This window comes from Papio anubis, chromosome 11, assembly GCF_008728515.1.
Source record: "Papio anubis isolate 15944 chromosome 11, Panubis1.0, whole genome shotgun sequence".
NCBI classification, from domain to species: domain Eukaryota; kingdom Metazoa; phylum Chordata; class Mammalia; order Primates; family Cercopithecidae; genus Papio; species Papio anubis.
The window spans coordinates 66,800,335-66,815,093 of record NC_044986.1 but is presented as its reverse complement, the minus strand read 5'-3'; the positions used below and the strand labels follow the sequence as shown (position 1 = coordinate 66,815,093).

Genomic DNA, 14,759 nt, shown 5'->3' with positions numbered 1-14,759 from the left:
GAATCCACAGTGGCAGCTGCGAGGGACCTTGGAGATGATCAGTTGCAATTTACCAAGATTTGAAAACTAAGGGCATAAGGACCCAAGGTCCCAAAGACAGTAAGTGACAAATCCAGGCTCTTGATACCCTGAAGACTCACCAGCTCTTTCAACTCTAAGTCCCCTTTTATATAGCTCCATGGGAACTGCAATATACCAGTGTTCCCGGGGAACCCATTGTGAATCATGGAAGATCTGTCTGCTCATTGGAAACCTACCATCTCCCATTCTGTTTCAGCATGGCAGGCCGTCCTGAATGCGGGTTACATATTCTAGGGAGGCAATGTAGCTTGCTGGTTAGGGGCAAACCCTTAAGCTCAGCGGCTTGCTAGCCAAGTAAGCTCTGCAGCTTACTAACCAAGACCCATGGCTCTGTGTCTCGATTCGTCCTCTATACAAAAGGAATAGTAATAATAGTGCCCATCTCGTGGATCATCTGAGGTCAGGAGTTCCAGACCAGCCTGACCAAAATGGTGAAACCCCGTCTCTACTAAAAATACAAAAATCAGCCAGACGTGGTGGTGCGTGCCTGTAGTCCCAGCTACTCAGGAGGCTGAGGCAGGAGAATCACTTGAACCTGGGAGGCGGAGGTTGCAGTGAGCCGAGATCACACCACTGCACTCCAGCCTGGGCGACAGAGCAAGACTCCGTCTCAAAAAAATAAAACATAATAAATAGTGCCTATCTTGTGGGGATGTTGTGGGGGTTAACTGAATTAATGCATGACAATGCTGAGATCACTAATTGCAAGCAGCAGGCACTTTGTAAATTTTTTTTATTATTTCATTAACTGGTTGGCCTTGAATAAGTCATATGACTTAGAACAATTTGTTTAACTTCTCCGTGATTCAGTTTCCTTAACTGTTAACTGGGGGTAAGCATAGTAGTGACCTATTTATACGGTGGTTGTGAGGAGTGGATGGAATAAAAGGTCTGAAGCCCCAGCACAACTTCTGTCACACATCTGTTGTCAATCAGTGGTGGCTGCAGTTATGTGTTAGAGACTCAATACCGCAGGAGAAAGTTCCGGCCAGGCCAGAGTCTGAGTCTGAGCTAGCTTGGTCCTGCTCCTCTCACGGGAGCAGCTAGAATCATGAGGATTGAAGTTTCTGGGGATGTTTTTGCCTGGAAAAAAGTTTATAATGTTCCGTGGTTGCCAGCAGCTGGGGGATGGGAAAATAGGGGGTTAACAAGCAAAGAGTTTCAGTTTCGCAAGGTGCAAAAGTCCTGGAGATTGGTGGATTGCACAACAATATAAATACACTTAAAGCTACTGAACTGTACATTTAAAAATGGTTAAGATGGCACATTTTTAAAAATACTTAATTTTTAAAGGGCAGTGTTAGGTTCCCAAGGTTCAGAGCAAAATTAAGAGTTAAAAATAGAGATTTTCCAATATACTCCCCACTGCCCACAAACAGGCATAGCCTTCTCCGTGATCAACATCCTCCACCAGAGGGGCATATTTGCCACAATTGGTGAACTTATGTTGGTGCATCATTGTCACCCAAAGTCCATGGTTCACATCAGGGTTCACTCCTAGTGTTGCACAGTCTTAGGCTCAGATTAATGTATAATGACATGTGTCTGCTACACGTCACTTTCACTGCCTGAGCATCCTCTGTGCTCTGCCTGCTAGTCCCTTGCCACTGATAAAATGCTACATTTTTTTTAGCAGTTTTTAAAAGAAGGATTTATTTGACAAGTTTCACTTAGCACAATATACGTAAAAGGAAGTCACACTACAATGAAAGATTTAAATCAAGGCCTCAGAATTTCATATAAACACCAAGACCAAAATTCTAAAGTATTGGTATTGCGTTTCAAATTTTTCCCATTAACATAAAAATAAAGCTTAAACCTACATGTGTTACAGGTTATTAAATGAAACTAGAATTAACAAACATGCCAAAATGTTTCCAGACACAGCTCCTACCTTGAGTTTTTCCAAAAAAAAAAGCATGTCTTTCCACATGCATCCAAACAGTGTTCAATATTTAACATAATTCAACTTCACTAAAATACGCTTACTAAGTGCATCCTATAATACAACTAACTTGAGAAAAGCTGGAACTTGTTTAACAGCTGTAGTTCACTTGGCTTCCATGTTACACCCTAGGTGAGTATTGTGTTACAAAATAATGAGCCTTAAGTCTTCATAACAAACCTGATTTCCACTAGAGAGTAAGCATAAATCACAAGCTTGTAGTGCAGAAACTGTTAAGCTGAAGTTTTTGTTTTTTGTTTTTTGTTTTTTGTTTTAAGTTGACCAAGAGTCAGTGATTAGGATTGATCAATTACATTTCCCTCCACCACTCACACTGGACGTGTTAGACATCCCTCCCATTCCACTCATGCCCATAGATGCACAGCTTCCACCACTCTAGTTGCTGCTATTCATTGCTCCTTGGCTACCTATGCAATGTTTGATTGAAAATCAATGGAGTTTTCCTGTGCAATTTGGTCATATCGCTTGCTAAATGTTTATGTTATGTGTATTTTACAATAATTAAAAAGAAACTGTTTATAATGTCCTTTGTCATCATTTATGTAAAGGATTACCATGCAGAAGAGAGAGCAGCAGGACTAGTGAGTGGTGGAGGGTTGCAGTTATTAACACAGTTCATGAAAGAGCTCTCTAACAGTTAAACTCATTCTATGGAAGGAGGAGTGAGCCCCCCCATCACCAGTATTCAAGGAGAACTCTATGACCTCAGATGGACACATGGAGAGATTTCAGGCCTCAGATTGGAGGCTGTGTTACTCAGTGTTTCTCAAGTTTGCCTATTGATAAGAATCACCTGGGGATATTGTTAAAAACAAATTTCCTGGCACCATCCCAGATTCACTGAAAGGTAGAATATCTGGGGGAGGGTGCAAAGACCAGCCTCATCAGATGATTCTCTCTCTTTTTTTTTTTTTTCTTTTTGAGACAGGGTCTCACTCCGTCGCCTAGGCTGGAGTGCCATGGCACGATCTTGGCTCACTGCAGCCCTGACTTCCTGGGCTCAAGCAGTCCTCCCACCTCAGCCTCCTGAGTAGCTGGGACTACAGGTGTGCACCACCATGACTGGCTAATTTTTGTATTTCTAGAGACAGGGTCTCACTATGTTGCCCAGGCTGGTCTCAAACTCCTTGGTTCAAGCAATCCTCCTGCCTCAGTCTCCCGAAGTGCTAGGATTACAGGCATGTGCCCAGCCTCCAGTTAATTCTAACTTGGAAGTTTGGCAAACGTGGGCCAAATGACCCCCAGTCTCCTAACCCTGAGGTTCCATGAAGAAAGCTTCTCAGTGAGAGTGGGTCACGCTGGCCACAGAGTTCCTCCAGTAGCCTTGGGAGCCTTACTTCTTGGCTAGTTCACCAGCCCATGTGCTTACTGGCCTGAGTCCCTGACTCCCTTGCCTCTGGGCCCTGTGACTTGGTTGCCAGGGGAGTCCCTCTCCACTTTCCACTCTTAGGCCCTGTCACCAGGCCCACTTCTCAGCAGGGGCTGGCAGGGGTCAAAGTTCTATATTTCTAAGTCACCATGCAAGCTCTACCGGGCGCTCTTGAATTCCAACTGAATGTTCTCTCTTGGATTTTGCTCCTTCTGCCCTGATTCTGCCCACTGGTTACCTTTCATCAGGCATTCATTAGAATTAACAAGATAAGCTTTAATAAAGGACCCAAGCGATTTGAATAAAAGGCTTCTTTATTGACACAAAGTACTGTTCTAATTAGAGGTTTGGGGACATACAGTTTGGTCTTCTTACAATAATAATTATAATTGAGAGGATTATTGCGGCTTGTGTTTATTGTACTGCTACCGCCTCCCGCAAGGATCTTTCTGTTCCCTGCTGCAGCCCAGGTGTCAGCGGCTGGGGCTGCCAGGGAAAGTCTAGCTGCTGTCTACATGGTGCTGGAGGAGCCCGGCATTGCCCCTTGTAGCCAATTACCCACCACGCCATTCCTGACCCCTGTCGGGGTCTGTGACCACCAAAATGATGCTAATCATTTAGCATTAAATGATTCCAATGCCAGAAGCCTTCCTCTCTGAGCATTCATGCAGCAAGGGTGAGGCTCTGAGAAATGGTAGAAGGCAGAGCTTAAGGGGGGAGTCCCAGAGGGGTGACAGCCCTTTGCTCATGCTGTGGCTCACTCCTGGGTTCCCTTCCCTCTCTCCTTTTTGTCTGTAGAACTCTCATCCATCCACCTGAATCTAGGGTGACCCTAAACATCCCAATCTGCCAGTGATGGAGGAGGATGAAGGACTCTCAGTGCTAAAATTAGGAAAGTCCTGCTTAAACTACCCTACTGGTCACCCTACTTGAATCTTTGGTGTTGAATCTTTGCATTCAGATTTTTTGATCCCATCACTGTATCACAATGACCATATGTGACCCCTACACTATCAACACCTATCAACACCAGCCTCATTCTCCTGCTGTGAGGATAACTCAGGTTGTTAAAGGAATTAAATGAGTTAATATAGAAAAAGTGCCTAGAACTGTGTCTGGCACATAGCAAATATTCAGTGCTATTAGCTGTGTTTGTTTATTTTATTTATTTATTCATTTATTTATTGAGATGGAGTCTTGCTCTGTTGCCCAGCCTGGAGTGCAGTGGCACGATCTCTGCTCACTGCAACTTCTGCCTCCTGGGTTCAAGCAATTCTCCTGCCTCAGCCTCCTGAGTAGCTGGGATTACAGGCATGCACCACCACGACCAGCTACTTTTTGTATTTTTGGTAGAGACAGGGTTTTATCATGTTGGCCAGGATGGTCTCAAACTCCTGACCTCAGGTGATCCACCTGCCTCAGCCTCCCAAAGTGCTGGGATTACAGGCATGAGCCACCGCGCCCAGCCCTGTGTTTATTAACTTGAATGGGACCTTTGAGATCACCAGCTCAGCCTCTGTCTGGTTTAGGAATTCTCTCTGTGGGGACCCTGCCTGACCATGCTCCTTGATGCAGTCCTCACGTCCCCACCCAGGAGCCTTTTCTTTATGCCTTGGTGAACTATATACTGTCTGTGCTGAGGACCCATAGAGAATGAGACCTTCTCAATGACATCCCACAGCTCCTTGAGGACAACTCTCCTGTCTACAGCCTGGATCTTCTCTTCTCTGGGTGGGGCCCCCCTTCCCTAGTGGGACCTGGCCCCCAGCCACATCTTGGCTGTGTTCTCTGGCAGCAGTGCTGTCTGTTCCTATAAACTCAGGGCCCAACATTGAACTTGGGGCTCCTGGGGCTTTTTCCTTCTGCAAATAGGTAGAATGGGTATAGATGGTGCCCAACCTCCGAATGAGACCTGCAGAGGAATTTCCAGAGGACAGAAGGTGACTGGCTCGTGCAGAAGGCTGTTGGCCCCTTCCCCGGAGGCATTGAGGGCTCTGAACTGGAAGGGCCTACAGGAGTTTGTAGTCAAGACCTCAGTTTCTCGTGGGGGAGCTCAGCATAGACTCCCTTTCTCTGGCCTGGTTTAGGCGTGTTTTTGGCTCAAGGGGGCAGTAGAGTGGAGTGGTTGGGACCCCTGGCTTCCTGATCCACCTAACCTGGATCCAAATCTCCCCGTCCTCACTTCTGGCTGTATGTCCTTGGGCAAGTCACTTTATTACAGTTTCCCGTGTGCAGAGGGGATAGTTCGTACTTATATAGCACATGTGAAATAGTAAATGGTGTTGTTTATGGTTATCATTCCCATCCCCCTTGCATGGCATGCAGTATATTGCCCCTTGTGTACAGATGGGAACATGACTGGGTAAGGATGAGATTTGCTCCTGGATCTCCATTTTCTTGTCCCGGGACCATGGAGAACTGTTCTGGAGATCATGGACCACTCTCCTCCCAGCAGGGGTGAGAGTCCACGTGCTGTGTTAGTGGCTGGCGATGGGGTTGGGATGAGGGGTGTTTGCATTACATCCCAGCAGGGCCCTTCTGTGGAACTCCTGGATGGCCTTGGCTGTTGGTGGCAGCCAGGCTGTTCTGGGTAGGAGCTTGGTGGTGCACCCCTGTCACATGCATCTCAGCCTCTGGTGGGTGGTGTAGGGGTCACATAATGGAGGAAACAGATGGAATCCCTGGGGACACAAAAAAGTCACAGGATACAGTGCAGATCAGTGCCTGGCACACAGGAGGGCCTCAATAGCTATTTGTGGAGAGTGAAAGGAAGAAGCAGGTGTCGGCAGCGACATTCCAGACCCTCAGCATCCTCTAGTATTAGGGAAGTGTGGTCTTGCGACTTGTCAGTTGGCCAGATGAAGCCGCAGAGGGCTTGTATGTTGCTTGTTTTTTGTGTGTGTGTGTGTGTTTGTTTTTTTTTTTTTTTTTTTTTTTTTTTTCTGAGACCGAGTCTCGTTCTGTCACCCAGGCTGGAGTACAGTGGTATGATCTCGGCTCACTGTAACCTCTGCCTCCTGGGCTCAAGCAATTCTCCCATCTCAGCCCCCCAAGTATCTGAGATTACAGGACACGCCCCCATACCCAGCGAATTTTTGTATTTTTAGTAGAGATGGGGTTTTACCATGTTGGCCAGGCTGGTCTTGAACTCATGACCTCAAGTGATTTGCCTGCCTTGGCCTCCCAAAGTGCTGGGATTACATGCGTGAGCTGCCATGCCTGGCACTTGTATGTTGCCTAAACCAAAGACTGGAAGGGTGGGTGGTGTGAGGCTGGGATAGTGTGTGGATGGCCCAGGTGGCTGGAATGAGACTGTGGGCTGGACATTTCTGGGCTGATCTACTCCAGGAAGACAGGCTGCTTTGAGTACCCTTGGAAATAACTTGCATGGTTTTATGGCTTCTTCCTCCTTTGTAAGCACTTTCTCTCCCCACTGTGGGGAGTGGTGGTGCCTGAAAGCTTCTATTCACAGCTCTGCCCCAGCCCAATGCAGAGTTCCTGTGTTTCTTGGGTCTGCTTTTCCCTATTTCCCTCACTGACGAAGAGCTGGCTGCCCTCAATTTATCTGTGAATTTGCCAAGTTATTTTTTCCAATAAAAGTTCATTTTAGCACTTAGGGAGCATGAGGCAGGTGGATCACTTGAGGCCAGGAGTTGGAGACCAGCCTGGGCAGCATGATGAAACACTGTCTCTACTAAAAATACAAAAATTAGCAGGACATGGTGGCATGTACCTGTAGTCCCAGCTACTTGGGAGGCTGAGGTGGGAGAATCACTTGAGCTTGGGAGGTGAAGGTTGCAGTGAGCCAAGATCATGCCACTGCCCTCCAGCATGAGTGACAGAGTGAGATCCTGTCTCAGAAAAATAGCTAATTTTATGATACATTAATTTTTTATTTAAAAAGTACAGTATCACTGTATACAGATACTTGGCAAATGGTTTTATATAAATATAGAATGGTATTTTACTTTGTATAAAGTAAACAACCATGAAGACTATAATTTAGTAACAAATTGCTCAAATCCTTTGAAATAACCACGGTTAGCATTCTCGTTATTTTTCTTTCTATTGTCTTTTCCAGGCATGTATCATTTTATACCTAGTTGGAATTACAGTGTGCATATGCTTTTTATGTCCTGCTTCAGAAACAAACCCTACGCTCTGTAACATGAATGATTCAACAAGAGAAACAATCAACACACCTGGGTTGATAATGCTATTTAAGGAGCTCTACCAACATTTGGGAGAAAAAAATGCCACAGCTCCAAGTAGAAAAATAGTGAGACATGAGTAGAATTTTCCACAGGGGAAACAAATGGTTAATACTTATTTTATTTTATTAGAGATAGGGTCTTGCCCTGTTGCCCAGCCTGAGTGCAGTGATGCAATCACAGCTTACTGCAGCCTTGAACTGGGCTCAAGTGATCCTCCCGCCTCATCCTCCCGAGTACCTGGGACTACATACAGGCACCACCATGTCAAACAAATTTATTTTATTTAGTTTTTTGAGACGGAGTCTCTCTGTCATTCTGTCACCCAGGCTGGAGTGCAGTGATACAATCTCGGCCTCCTGGGTTCAGTCAGTTCTCCTGCCTCAGCCTCCTGAGTAGCTGGGATTACAGGCGCCCGTCACCACACCTGGTTAAATTTTGTATTTTTAGTAGAGATGGGGTTTCATCATGTTGGCCAGGCTGGTCTCAAACTCAAGTGATCTCCCGGCCTCAGCCTCTCAAAGTGATGGGATTATGGTGTGAGCCACCGCGCCCGGCTGTATTTTATTTTGTGTAGAGATGGGTCTTGCTGTGTTGCCCAGGTTGGTTGTGAACTGGCCTCGAGTGATCCTCCAACCTAGGCCTTCCAAAGCTTGGGGATTACAGGTGTGAGCCACCATGCCTAGCTGAAAAACAGTTAATTAACCATGAAAGATAATCAGTCTCATTATTGAAAATATTGCAAATTAAAGCAGGGATACTATTTCCCTTGATCGACTTAGCAAGGCTTTCTTTTCTTTTTAATGATCCTATTGTTTGTTGGATAGGTTACATGTAAATTGGCATAAATATTCTGGAAAGCAATTTGGAAACACATCAGGAGCTACATATTTGTTTACTAATTATGTTTTTTCCTTCGTAAATATCTTACGTCCTTGTCTCCTCAGGTGGTCTCAATTTTTTCTTTATTCAATTATATTGAGTAGTTTCAGTAATAAAGATGACTCTGTACACATCCTATTTACAGATCCGTGTTGCTGGCTTTATTCTTTTTAAGCTTCAAAGTGTTTTCTATGTTTTCAATGCAGTTAGTTTTTGATCTGTTCCTTTGTGATTCTGTTATACTCCTAGATTTGGGAAGTCATCCTCACTTAAAAGGTTGTATAAATGTTCAATTCTGTTTACTTTTAAAAATTTGGTCTAAAAAGTATTTAAAGTGTAATTCTATCTAGGATGTATTTTGATTCTTAGATTGAGTCTTTCTCAAAATTGTTAAGGGGTTATTCTGACATCAGTTGATTAATCCTTCCCTCTCCAGTTTATTTGTGAAGCCTCCTTTAGCATTTATTATGACATTATTTCTGGACTCTATTTTCGGAACTATATAATTTCTTTCTATGATCTATTTTCCCTTTTGCCCTCTGTTTTAATTATTTTTGGCTTATAATATTGGTTATAACCTCACCTTTTTTAGAGGGTCTTGCTTATATATTTCCCTAGCTGAACTTTAAAACCATTTAGTTAAGGTTAAAAAAAAAAAAACAACCTTGTGAGGATTTGGGTAGTAGTTACATTCAACAATATATAAATTAATTTCTTTAAAAAACCAGTGTTTCAATATTTTGACTTGTCATCAATGGACACGTTATATCTCCACATACAAAACCATTCTTAAAACTGTCTTTGTGGGCCGGTTGCGGTGGCTCGCGACTATAATCCTAGCACTTCAGGAGGCCTAGGTGGGCGGATCACTTGAGCTCAGGAATTCAAGACTAGCCTGAGTAACATGGCAAAACCCCAACTACAAAAAATACAAAAATTAGCGGGGTTTGATGGCGTGTGCCTGTAGTCCCATCTACCCAGGAAGCTGAGGTGGGAGGATCGCTTAAGCCCAGGAGTTCGAGACCGCAGTGAGCTGAGATCGCGCCACTGCGCTCCAGCCCGGGTAACAGAGCAAGACCCTGTCTCAATAAGCAAAACAAAACAAAACAAAATATTTTTGTGAACTTTTCTACTTTTTCTTTTATATTGGTCAGATACATTTCTCATTATGCTCATTTCTCTATATTTTATATTGTTGTTAGGAATAGTATCTTTAAAAACTCTATTTTCTTGCCGGCGCATAGGAATATCATTGCCTTTCACATGCTTATTTGATTAGCTGCTTTGCTGAGACCATTTTAATTTATGTTCTTTGTCAGATGACTGCCTTGAGTTTCTGAGGTTATACAGTCATTTCATATGCACCTAAGAATCACTTTGTCTGTTTTCAATGTCTGTGCTTTCTATTTAATTGGCCAGACCTAACTTGACTTTTCTTTTCTTTTCTTTTCTTTTTCTTTTCTTTTTTCAGACAAAGTCTCACTGTCACTCAGGCTGGAGTACAGTGGAGTGCAGAGGCTCACTGCAGCCCTGACCTCCTGCGTTCAAGCGATCTTCTTCCCACCTCAACCCCCCAAGTATCTGCGACTCCAGGCACACACTACCATGCCCAGCTAGTTTTTAAATTTTTTGGTAGAGGCAGGGTCTCACTATGTTGCCCAGGCTGGTCTCAAACTCCTGGGCTCAGGCAATCCTTCCACCTTGGTCTCCCAAAGTACTGGGCTTACAGATATGAGCCACCACGCCCGGCCTGGCAAGAACTTTCATGATGCTATTCAGGGATACTGGTGATGAAAGGCATCCTTGTTTTGCTCTTTGTTTTAAAGGGAAAGCTTCTTCCATTACTTTGATGTTGCTCCTGGGATGTATGATGAGATCTGTCTACTCCTACCCAAAGGGACTGGTGTAATTCACAACAACTCCAACAAAACTTCTTTCCAGCCCTTAATATATTTGTCACAAAGCGCTAGAGGGCTTATTGTTTGGAAGTATTACTCTTTTTAGAATCCCCAGCTTGCCCCAAACTCTGAGCCCACAGTGCCTGTTTGCTTCCAGCTCAGCCCTTGCTCTCCCTCTTCTGAAAGCCTGACTTTTGGGACCTTGTTCCTCGCTGGCAGGATTTAGCAGTCTCTCCTGCCAGCCCCACCTGCTGATAGAAGAGCTGGGGATTGACATCGGACAGCTGCAGGGCTGGGTTACCAAGTGCAGCCCTGGACCAGAGGAGGCATTAACAACACCCCTTATAGGCTGCCTGGCAGAGGAGCCCTGTGGACCCTCAGTCATCTGTAATTTTGCCCTTTTCCCACCTGTCCCTTTTTTCCCATGAGTCTGCTGGACTTCTGGTACTATGCTCTAGGGGTCTTCTCAGTCCACTGGGAAAACAGCACAAAAAGGGGTTAATACAACACAGGGTGAAGAAGTCTCGTTCGCGTTATATGAGGCTCAGCTCCTGGAGCAACTGACTGCTTAGGACAGTCAGAGAAGGCTTCATGGAGGAGGTGACATTTGAGCTGGTTCTTGGAGCAAGAGAATAAATCTGTGAGGCAGATGAGGGAGAAAGCCTTCAATTGTGATTATTTCCATGTATTTTGTATTATTGTTGCTGTTAGGAATAGAATCTTTTAAAACCATATTTTACTGGTTAGGAATAGAATCTTTTAAAACCGTATTTTACTGCTGGCATATAGAAATATTATTGAGTTTCACATGTTTATTTTGGAGCAATTTTCAAAGGCTTAGTAGCCTGGGAGAGCCTGGCCTCTTTGGGGAAAAGATGAGAGTTTTCTGAGAGATAACTGGGGTGGTGCTGTCAGGGTCGATAAGTGCTGCTGGGTGGGAGGTTGGGGGCTGACTGGACACCAGCAACAGGAGTGACCCAGAAGACTTCTGGGAGAGATGGGATGGAAGCTGGCCTGGAAGCCTAGAGAGGCTTTAGATCAAGTGGGAAGAGGAGGTAAAGTGGAAGCGGAGGGCTGCTACAATATTGGTAGCATTCCTGCTAAATATCTTCTAGGCGCTTTGTTAGTCATTATTTTACTACATTTAATTTTTCCCAACAGCTCTCCTAGGCAGATGATGGTACCTTCATTCTACAGTTAAGGAAACTGAGGCTCAGTGAACTTGAGTGACACCTTGATGAGCTGGACAGACTAATTTTTGAACCCCTATACTTTTAGTGTCTGTCTGCTGCTGTATATATATCTGTCATCGATATAATAATATATATAATTGTATATGTATATATATCAGCTTTATTGAGATATAATTCACATGCCATACAATTCATCCAGTTAAAGTGTACAATTCAGTGGTTTTACTATGTTCAGAGTTGAGCAGTTGTCACCACAATCCAATCTTAGAACTTTTTTTGTGTGTGTGTGATAGTCTTACTCTGTTGCCCAGGTTGAAGTGCAGTGGTATGATCTCGGCTCACTGCAACCTCTGCCTTCCGGGTTCAAGGGATTCTCATGACTCAGCCTCCCGAGTAGTTGGGATTGCAGGCACGTGCCAGCATGCCCAGCTAATTTTTTTTTTTTTGCATTTTTAGTAGAGATGGGTTTCTCTATATTGGCCAGGCTGGTCTTGAACTCCTGGCCTCAAGTGATCTGGCCACCTCAGCCTCCCAAAGTGCTGGGATTACAGGCATGAGCCACTGCGCCCAGCCCAATCGCAGAACATTTTTATTCCCCTACAAAGAACTCCCCCGGCCCCCATCCCTTGCAGCACTGGCATTCACTAATCTCCTTTCCGTCTGTATGCATTTGCCTGTTCTTGACATTTCATATAAATGAAACTGTACAATATTCCGGCCTTTGTAACTGGCTTCTTTTGCCTGATGTCATGTTTTCAGGGTTCAGCCATGCTATAGCTTCTATAACATACATTGGTACTTCATTTCTGTTTTTAAAATGTTTTTTGTGGGGAAGACAGAGTCTTGCTCTGTTGCCCAGGCTGGAGTGCAGTGGTGTGATCTGGGCTCACCGCAACTTCCACCTCCCAGGCTCAAGTGATTCTCATGTCTCGGCCTCATGAGTAGCTGGGATTACAGGTGTGTACCACCATGCCTGGCTAATTTTTTTATTTTTAGTGGAGATAGGATTTCACCATGTTGGCCAGGCTGGTCTCGAACTCCTGGCCTCAAGCTACCCACCCACTTTGGCCTCCCAAAGTGCTGGGATTACAGGCGTGAGCCACCACGCCTGGCCACTTCATTTCTTTTTATTGCTGGATGATATTGCCTTTCATGGAGAGACCACATTTTGCTGATCCATTCCCCAGTTGGTCGACATTTGGGTTTTTCCACTTTCCGGCTTTTGGGTGGTTGTGAATAATGCTGCCAAGAACATCCACGTGTAATGTGTTTTTTTATGGACGTATGTTTTTGTCTCTTGGGTATATACCTAGGAGTGGAGTGACTGGGTCATATGGTAACTCTGTGCTCTGTGTTTAACCATTTGAGGAACTACCTGACTGTTCCGTGCAGCGGCTTCCCAGCTGCTGCTTGTACGAGACTTGCCTTTAGCATGACAGGACTAGGAAGAAGATCAAACCACAAAGTCTGTGTGAATTGCCTGTTTTGAAAGAAGTAGACTATTGTAAAGCGCTTCTTAGGACCGCAGATTCGCGCTTGTTGAGTCTTTTGATGATTCCTGTGGACTTGTGGATTCTGCAGGGTTTCGAGGGCACTGCTATGAATGCCAGTCATCTTTGTGCCGGCAGACATGATTCTGGCTAGCAGACTGTGGCAACAGAGACGGCGCTGGTACAAATCCTTAAGTTCAGGGTGCAAGGGAGGGACAGGCGACGCTCAGGGAGGGCGGCTGCTGGAAGACAGAGGCTCTGAAGCCTGGTCCAGGGGAGACAGGTGGGAGGGCAAGGAGGCTGGAAGGGGGCATGGAGGTGGGGTCCATGTGAGTCTGGGACAAGTTCTCAGGCAGCTGTGGCTGATAACTCTGGTTTGTCTTTGTCCTTTGGCTGCAGACCTGGCCGAGTGCAAGCTGGTCTCCTTTCCCATTGGCATCTACAAGGTCCTGCGGAATGTCTCCGGCCAGATCCACCTCATCACCCTGGCTAACAACGAGCTCAAGTCCCTCACCAGCAAGTTCATGACCACGTTCAGTCAGCTCCGAGGTAGGCCCTGGTCAGCTCTAGCCAGAAGGGCATGGCCAGCCCTCATCCTTCAGGCTCTGACCCTGTCTGGGGAGTGCCACCAGAGCTGGTCCCTGGTCAGTGACACCATGAAGTCATTCCCATGGGTAGACTTTGAAAATGGACCTGTGTTCTCTGCAGCTTGGAACTCTCTAGGTCACTTCTGCCTCTAGCTGGCTGTGAAGCACATTGACCAAGGGTCAAGGGTGTGGTTCTTGGAGTGATTCTCTTGTTCTGAACAGACCCGCGGGATGTTTGGGTCCTGAGGCCCTGGGAGTCATTATTTCCCAGTAGTCTTGAATGAGCCCCCTTCTCACCTTCCAATCTAGTGTTGTTCTCCTGTGTTGCTGTCTCAGTTCAGGAGTGAGAGATGCCAGGGATGTTGGCATTTTCTTTCTTTCCTTTTTTTTTTTTGAGTCTTGCTCTGTCGCTCAGGCTGGAGTGCAGTGGTGTGATCTTGGATCACTGCAGCCTCCACCTCCCAGGTTCAAGCAATTCTCCTGCCTCAGCCTCCCAAGTAGCTGGGATTATAGGCATGTGCCACCACATCCGGCTAATTTTAGTATTTTTAGTAGAGGTGGGGCTTCACCATGTTGGCCAAGCTGGTCTCAAACTCCTGACCTCAGGTGATCTGCCTGCCTCGGTCTCCCAAAGTGCTGAGATTACAGGTGTGAGCCACTATGCCTGGCTGATGTTGACATTTTCTCTGCTGGGCATATGCAGAGCACGTGGATGTAGGTGCTTGGTATCAAAGTGGCAGGAGGCCAGCAGGTGGGCCTCATAGATGCTCTAGAAATAGTTCCTCTGGATGGACAAGCAGTGTGCCTTGACTGCTGCAGTGCCTGCCGTCTTCTCCAGAGAGCAGTCCCTCCATCCTTCTATGAGAGGTCACTGCTGCTCAGTGACCCATGTGGCAGAGCTGTGGCATGGGCGCCTGTTGCACGTTTGTGAAAGGGTGGAGTGGGAGAATTGCAGAGGGCACAGGAAGCCTAGAGGGGCAGATCCTGCTTCATCCCAGACTCACATGGAACCTAACTCCATGCCCTTCCAGCCTCCTTGCCCTCCCACCTGTCTCCCCTGGACCAGGCTTCAGAACCTCTGT

At 45.7% G+C, this 14,759-nt stretch overlaps 1 protein-coding gene across 6 annotated transcripts in view; it reads left to right on the top strand.

The window, feature by feature from the left end:
* The window catches only part of LRRC20 (leucine rich repeat containing 20), an 86,717-nt gene that overhangs the window by 25,272 nt on the left and 46,686 nt on the right, over positions 1–14,759 (top strand). For 5 of the 6 annotated variants that reach the window (XM_009214763.3, XM_003903827.4, XM_021943392.2 and 2 more), the window contains one exon: positions 13,490–13,639. In XM_009214763.3, the coding sequence (XP_009213027.2) occupies positions 13,615–13,639 (25 nt within the window). In that variant the 5' untranslated portion in view covers positions 13,490–13,614. Of the gene's footprint in view, positions 1–13,244; positions 13,272–13,489; positions 13,640–14,759 lie in introns of those variants that run through there. The other variant, XM_031652252.1, reaches the window with a different exon arrangement.